This window comes from Pinus tabuliformis, chromosome 5_1, assembly GCF_031772625.1.
Source record: "Pinus tabuliformis cultivar Carrire ecotype Pingquan chromosome 5_1, CPIR1, whole genome shotgun sequence".
NCBI lineage: Eukaryota > Viridiplantae > Streptophyta > Pinopsida > Pinales > Pinaceae > Pinus > Pinus tabuliformis.
Window position 1 is genome coordinate 878,427,874 of NC_142305.1, and position 8,703 is coordinate 878,436,576.

An 8,703-nucleotide genomic window follows, 5' to 3' on the forward strand; every position below is an offset into this window, starting at 1 on the left:
GCAAACCAGGCAGCACTGCACAATGTATTGAACTAGGCGAACTGTTGAACAAAGTTGTGTCGAAGGAGTTTAGAGGTCTAGGTGGTGAGGCCGTCGTGCATTGAGGTTGGGTGATATTGCGGAAAAACGGTGCAACAGGAAGATAGTGCTATAGCGGGCATAAACGAAAGAACAACAGAAGTGTCAAACACAAGCAACGTTCCGGGCAGAGGTGTTACATGCTGGGTAGAGTTGGAAGAGTGTTGAATGACGTATTGGGCAACACAATTTTGGGGTTTTTGGGTAGGCAATGCGAACGGGTGGTAGTGACAGCACGATGGGCAGCGCTGCATGACCCTCGCACGATTGCTGGGCGAAATCGGTAAAGTGTGCAGACCGACCTTGGATGGCTACACAGACTTATGTAAAGTTGTAAAATAATGTAATTGAAATAAATTACATATTTATATTATAGTTGGGCAGAATTAACTAGGAGTTTCCCCTCCCATATAAATGTCTGTAACTTGTGTTATTGATGATTTATGATTCTGCTACATATATGAAAGATAATTGAAGAAGATAAATGATGAATGTTATTTTTGCTGCATTGTGAAAACTTAAAGATAATTGGTTAAGTGTTGAAGTAGGCATAGTCTGGCTATTTGAGTATTGGTGAAAAGAAAAAGTACAGTGGTGTCACACCTGCCTATGTGTGGTTGAAAGACTACCACTAGGATAGGGGCATGACACCATTAGTTACCATGGACCCCTCTCAAGCTCATTTATTTGAGGATAACAGTTAGAGTGACATGCATCATTGGATGGTAACCATAAATAGCGAGTTGGGAGGCTCGCTCTACAATGAGCCACTTTTCCTTGATTGTGTATTAACACTATCTACTCGAATGTTGACCCTCATTCAATTCACTCTATTTTCCAAAATGGACACAAGGGGGATATTTACATAATTTTCCCATTTAAACATATCATAATGGAGATTCAACCCGGGACATAATTGTCACTCTCTTGGATCGATGGGTGATTTTCCTTCTATTGACCATTTACAAGTTGGTGGAAGGACCAAGCCCTCCCGACCTTGCTCCTTCCTTCCTCTTTCTTCATTACTTCTGGTTGTGGTCCTACTTGCAAGCCTGCCTTTCTTTGGCTATTCTTTGCTTCAAGGGAGGTAATGCACTAGGTAGCTTTAGCAAGTTGCGGGTTACTTCAATTTTGCGTTTTTCCCTTCCCTATTTTTATAGGTCTTATACTAGTTTGCAAGCTATATTTCATGATTATATCTCTTTCCACCATCCATATGATTCCTTCACTGCACTATATTTCCACACAGTGAATTTCTAGTCTCAATGAATATGCCATGTCAAAGAGGCCGGTCTCGCAGAGGTGCAGGAGGTCACGATGGCCTCAGAAATGTACGAGCTCAAGCTTGAGCATATGAAATCGTAAAGTGCTATAGGGAGCACACTCCATTGGTTGTGTAACAAGAGATTGAGGATATCAAACATGAGGTGGTAGGAAAGCAAGTGGATTATTTCAATTATGTAGTTCTTTAGGCCATTGTTGAGTGGAAACCTAACTTGGGCACTGAGAGAGGAAGGAATAACCAGTATCTTCTCACTATGGAGCTACATTCGAGGCTCAAAAAATGCTGGGGAAATTCATGTTTGAAAGAAATTCCAATAAAGAGGAGCTCCGCCTAGCTCCTCCTTGGGATGGAGGAGCAACATTTACTATACAAAATTATGGAGCAAAAAGTTCAATGCATTGAGAAAATACTTCTACAAGATCGCAAACTTCCTCCCCCTGATGATCTTTCTCCTCCAACACAGGGGATCTAATTATCTAAGTTTATTCACTTGCATAGTTTCTAATGTTGATGTTATCTAGTTATGTCATCTTGTCTCAGCCTGTAGGCCTTGGTTTTATGTTTCGTATTAAGTTAGTCTATAGGGCAAAGCAACCCAAACTCTGGTTTTGTTTTGGAAGACTTCTTATGGATATTTTGATAATTTTGATGGAGCTATGTTCAAGCCTCAAATTATGTCATTGGTTTGATTTCCTCACTAGGAAGGCACAATAGTCCAAGAAGATTGTTATGCGATGTAAATTCATATATGAACTTATTAGAAAATTGGATAAATTAATTATTTTTCTTTTTATCTGAAATTTAATTTTTATAAATAATAAATAATAATAATCAATAAATTATTAATTCACATGATTTGAAAAAAAGAACATCATAATATATTGCATGTTGTTTCTAATAAAATGAGTTAGTTTCAATAAAAAATGAGTGTGAGCATAATTTATTTACCCAAGAGGCGTACTCTACAACTCAGTTAGTGCTCAAAGTGGAGTTGACACATGTACCTCTTAAAATAAAAATAAAATATTCTCTAAATAGAAAAACAATGTTGACTATAATAAAAAACAAAATGAAAATTGAAAAGAAATGTAAGCTATAATTAAAAACTAGGCATGTTTAGTTAGTTTTAATTAAAAGTATTATAAAGCCTTAATAATCTCAAATTCACTATGGTTAGTTGGATTAGTTGTTGATATTACAACCCAATGTGGTAAAAAAATTTCAAATAAAATATTTCGATGTTCACATGACTTAATATAATTTCATATCAACTTTAAAAAAGAGATAAAAGTAAAAAAAAAGAGTGTAAGTGAGATGCTTAAACCTTAAACTTTTCAAAAAATATTTGGACACTAGATTTAAATGAACTATTTGAAGATCTATTTTAACTAATTTATGTTGATATCAACTTCATATATATTTATATATAGAAAGAAAACATTAAAAAAATATTTTATTATTGTACACAATACAATATTCAATGTTCAAATTAAAAATAAAATAAAAAATATTAAGTGTTTGAGAAAAATGAAAGAGAGATGCCTTATTCATTCAATTCTTAATATAAAATTAATATATGAAATTTAAAAATATTCATAATAATAAAAAATTCAATGTGAGTCATGAATAAATATTTTAAGATACAAGATTAAGTAATATTGACTTATATTTAAAAATATATTAATAAAAAATAAAGATAAAAAAACATTTTAATATGCACAATAAATTCTAAAAATAATGTCTCAATATACATGTTAAATAAAATAATATATCAATTATATATATTATATATGTTTATAAAAAAATATATATATCATATAAAACAATTGAAAAAAATAAATAATTTCACTCTTTTATAATTTTGTTTTTTTCACATTTTTTTATCAATTGTTATTCAATAAATATTTTTTAAATTTACAAGTTTAAGTTATTATTATATATAGTATTAGAAAATACAATTTGAAACATAAAAATTTACCCATTATATGAAAGATGTTTTTTTTCAAATTTTGTAATGTAAAAGAGAGAAATTTAATCTTTTAAAACAGGTTAGATATATGTTTAAAATGAATCTATTTATGTTAATAAAACAATATATATATTCTGATTAATAAAACAATAATATCGATGGAAATTGAGAGAATGATGCGACCAACTGCTAAATATGCCAAAGAAATTTTAAGGCTGCACATCAAAAGACGACAAACGAAGTTCTCAAATCTATGAGTAAAGAAATTAGTGATGCAATCCAACACATGCCACTGCGTGTGATGTCACTAAATTTTTAGTATCAAACCCCATATGATTCATGATTACCATAAATTGTAAGACACTCTAGGTACATGCAAGTCGCTGAGACAATACTTCAACTTTGTGATTATGGTTACACTGATACTACTTACAATATATATTTTATTTTAATGTCAATGATCATTAACATTGAAATAAATATATTATAAAATATATTTTTAATTCATGATTTTTTTTTTTAAGATTATCAATTACAGCGTGTGATTGCCAAAAGAAAATATTGGAATATGATCCATCATGACTTATGATATACGGGATGACAAATAAATACTCGTTCATAAAAATAAAAATATAAGATTTAATAAGAACCAATAAAATAAAATATGCATTATAATTTATAAAAGTGAGATATATATTTTTGGTAAATCCAAAATTATAATTAAATTGCTTAAAAAATAAATTTATTGAATTAGAAGTGTCAATAAATAATTAAATTGTTTAAAAAATAAATTTATTGAATTAGAAGTGTCAATAAATATATTAAATTAGATATTGCATTTTTAGGAAGCATTTAGTCATTGCAAATAAGGATTTATTTTTTATTTTTTATTAAATTGGAAAAAATAATATTTATAAAAACAATTTTACTATGAAAACAAAAGTTTAATATCAAATTTGATTGAAAAATATTATAAATATAAAAAAATATTAATAAATTTTAAATTATTTAAATTTTAAATTTCTATATTTTAATGGAAAATTATAATTTAGAATTTTTTGGGTGGAAAAATATAAATCAAATATTAATATGCCCATCAACATAAGGTCAATATCTAAGGTATTGAAATATTCAAGATTGCTAAACTCAAACTCATCAACTATTATAGTTACTAACAAGTGATAGGTTTAGGTTTTCAATGGCATTGTTCATTTTTATTAATTATTATCAATTTATTATTAGGTTTTCAATGGCATTGTTCATTTTTATTAATTTATTATTATTTATTATCAATTTATTAGTGAATTAAGGTTGTTTATTATCTTTTGATTATTAAAATTATGTCACGGAAAAGAATTAAAATCAATAACATAATTGAAATTGTAATATTTTATTATTATTATTATTATTTTCTTCAATTTATTTAGTTATTTAGTTATTTAAAATTTAAATGAAAAATTTTAATTTTATATATATATATATATATATATATATATAATTTTTTTTGAAATTTCAAATTCATTTACGTATTAAAAATGAATACCAAATCATAATAAATTCATTTACGTATTAAAACCCATAAAACTAACACATATATGTGAAAATATATATATTCTAAAATATTGAATACCTCACGTAAACCTCCATAAACATATTTATAGTTTAGAATATAACATACAAAATGAGAAAGCACATTGTCATGATCAAATTTGTCAACGTTGCCTCCCTCTAAACCTAGAAAATAAAAAGTTGCTCAATCGTGCTCAACTCTCTTTTACATGTACATAACACCAAAACAAGAGGTGGTGGCAGTTGTGATAAAGATCATGGCCGCCACCCTCACTCTGCTCAATTTCAAGAGCGACTCCATTTGTCATGTAAATACTGACTAAAATATACCCTCTCAACCACACGTGAAGTCTGTACATTACTGTTTCCATTTGTGACATCCATGGAGAAAATTGCCCTCAACGCCCTTTCGAATTCGTCTCTCCGCTGTAAAACCTGCTTGCAAGTTTTCATCCCAAAAACAGAGCCCAAAATGATTTAACAATACCAGCAACAACAAATATATATATATATATTTTGTAACTTCACACATTTAAATATATGGAATATTTTTACTTGAGAAGAGGAAACACATAAATTGCACCGATGCAGAGAAGAAAACGATACCAATCATAAACAGTAGGACTGTTGGGCTCTGTTTTGTCGAAATTTTCAGATCCAAATGATTTGGTATTGATGTTATTACCGGGGTGGAACACGCTTCTCCATATATTATCCTGACCTCGTGGAGTACCTGTACAATTCATTCATATACCAGATATATGGTTGATCGGTAGATTCCATGGAAAATTTAATTAATACTAACTAAATCAATTATGTTCATCAAAGTTAAATTTTTTAAATATTCTGAAATCTACAATTAAATAAAACTTAAACATAATAAACCTAAAACATAAAACTTAAACCTAAAAAACCTAAAACATACAGTCATCCCAACTTTTACTCAAAGAAAAATAAGCAAATCAAACCATTCACACGACTCACAGGAAGGGGATAGAGAAGAGACTGCAGTGGGTGAAGATGGTGGACTTGCAGAGCTGTCAATGGATAACGAGCGTTGAATATAGAATTTAGGCTGCTTTCCTTTCTCACCATTTACCTCACTTCCTTCCCCTACATTCATTTCATCAACATCATGTGATTACACCACTTTATATAGATAGTGATTTTTTTAATATTTAATAAAAAAAATATCAGTATTTATTTTAATATATATATATATATAATATATATATTTACTTTTATACAGTGATTTGATTATTAGGTTTACTAAAACATATATATATATACAGTGATTTGATTATTAAATTTACTAAAACAGATATACTTTTTTCTCTCTAACCTCTTAAAAAAACACAAACATAGACCCATTCAAACTATAAAAATAATTTAATTCAAATCTCTCTCAGTAGAACTAAAAAAATGCCGATTCACTGTAATTATAACAAAAAAATACCAATAAAATGATAGATCACATACAGTTACCTGGTGCACGGGCAACGCTGAGATTGGAAGTGTTGCGAATCCTGCTGAGGCCGTTGTCTGGCTGCGGACCTCCTAGAGTGTCATCCCATATCATACTCAACATTTTCGCTTCACTTCTCAGCTAATTTTCAGTCTCAGTCTCAGTCTGAGTCTCAGTCTGGTTTTTTAATTCATTGAGTGGACCATAGAGTGAATATATAGTTCAGAAGTTGAGAGGTCGGTGAAGGAAAGGATTTAAATACTGATTTAGGGACAGAGAAAGATAAGGATGACAACCCTTCGAGAAAATGGGTTGTGCGACTTTAGCGCGCAGCAAGCAAGTGGTGATGTGATTGGAAGGCGTGGATTGACACAAACCGCCCTTGTTAGATCAGACAAGTGGAGGTAGCCCTATTCTTTTTATGGAAGTGTCTCCGAAATTCTTATTATATTCGGATGCGTTGAATCTTGATCCGATGCATTTCTGATCAGTTTACCATGCCCTCCTGTTAAACCGATACGGCTTTATCCATATGGTTGGCAATGGAAAACCATATGGAAAAATAACACTTTATGATAAGGAAAAGGATAAATTTGTAATACGGATAGTTTCTCTCTACAACTATTTTTTGCATATTGTTTTCTAGGTAGGTAATGATGTATTCTTTTTCCAGGTAGGTAATGATGTATTCTTTTTCTAATAATAAAATAAATAGTTCTTACTATAAATTATATGTTATTATTTATATGTTTTTTATAATAGATTATAAGTTTTACATAATGAGTTGAGCTTTACACACTAGCTTAAGTTTTTTCTTTTAATTTTCTAATAATAAAAATAAATAACTCCATATAATAGTTGTGCATAATGAACTAAGTTTTGTATAATAAGTTATAAGTTCGGCACAATGAGCTAAGTTCCACATTTTTTTGCATGGTATTTTGTCTATAATAATATATTCATTTTCTAATAATAAAATAAAATAAATAGGTCCGCACAATGAGTTAAGTTCCTCACAATAGGCTAAGTTTTCCACTTCCACACAACAGACTAAGTTTGTCCCATAAAAGTTATTAGTTATTCTCTTGGTAATAATGTATTTTTCCAATAAAAAAATAACATACTTGATTTTTTTCTATAGTGTTTTCTCCGTAATGAGTTATTCATTTTCCAATAATGATGATGAAGATATTTTTTTTTAACGTCCATGAGACTAAAAATAGTCTATGAGACCATTAGTTCCCTGTTTTTCGCTCTTTGCAATTCAGTCCTTTTCCGATTCAAATTGATGATGAGCTAACCCAACCTTCCAACAATCTCCTCGCTAAAAACACAATGCCAAGAAACTGATGCTAACCTGTGCTCATAACTTTCTCTCATGTCTTTGAATGCATCACATTGCAAAATGAAATGTTTTTCCGATTCCACAGCCCCAGACGTGCAAAATGTACACACCCTTTCTTCCCAAGCTTCTTTAGGCCTTTTCCACCATCTTGTTTCACACCAAAGTTGATGTGAGTTGGTCCTTAGTTGAGCAATAAGAACCTTTGCCCTCCACAAAATGCTAGCTCCAATGAACTCTTTTTCTTGTAAATCACACGCAGGGTTGAATTCCTCAATGTAATATTTCTTCTTTCTGCCCAGCTCTTTTCCCCATACCTTTTTACGAAACTTCTCCATAACAAAATCCTTTAGCTCCTTGCTATTTGTGGGACAGGAATTGAGGTAGATATCCCATTTTTGCATCCATGTGTAGTTTTGTTTCATCCATGTTTTCTTTCTTTCACTGATGCCTTCATTGAAGATAACATTAGGCCATCTACCTACTCTCATTTGTTCAATTCTTTTTAGGTATCTTATGAGCCGCACCATAGCAATTGCTTCAATCGAAGTTGCTCCTGTTTCACTCAACATTATCTCATAAGGTACAGAGCTTTTTATTTTGAACTTGCTCATGATCAAGCGTTTTTCGATTTTCTCAATTTGTTTCCATTTTGAGACAGGAGTGCTGCTAGCCCACAATTCACACCCATATAGCATCACTAGACAAACTAGGAGTCGAAAAAGCACTTTAATCATTTTCCAATCCCATAACTCTGCCTCTCTACATCTGTTTTCAAGAGCATATAATGCTTTCCACCCTCCTAAAATTCTCTTCTTTCTGCAGTCCTCCCAATTGAGTTTGTTGTTGAAATCAATCCCAAGGTACTTGTACACCTCTACTTCTTCAAGAATGTTGTCTTCAAAGAAGAAAGTATGTTGACTATGCTTCCTTTTATTAGGAAAAATCATTATTTTGGTCTTGCTAGTATTGACTTGTGTTACAGGGAAAAGTGT

The 8,703-nt window shown here is 30.7% G+C and overlaps 1 protein-coding gene across 3 annotated transcripts in view; it reads right to left on the reverse strand.

The window, feature by feature from the left end:
• The window catches only part of LOC149167624 (dormancy-associated protein 1-like), a 139,789-nt gene extending 133,222 nt beyond the window's left edge, over positions 1–6,567 (reverse strand). Inside the window, exons 1-4 of one of the 3 annotated variants that reach the window (XM_089433055.1) lie at positions 6,387–6,566; positions 5,886–6,014; positions 5,508–5,634; positions 5,114–5,336 (exon numbers count right to left, since the gene is read on the reverse strand). In XM_089433055.1, coding sequence (XP_089289181.1) covers positions 5,300–5,336; positions 5,508–5,634; positions 5,886–6,014; positions 6,387–6,489 — 396 coding nt within the window. In that variant the 5' untranslated portion in view covers positions 6,490–6,566 and the 3' untranslated portion in view covers positions 5,114–5,299. Of the gene's footprint in view, positions 1–5,113; positions 5,337–5,507; positions 5,635–5,885; positions 6,015–6,380 lie in introns of those variants that run through there. The other 2 variants (XM_089433053.1, XM_089433054.1) reach the window with 2 other exon arrangements.
• Between the last annotated feature and the right edge of the window lie 2,136 nt (positions 6,568–8,703).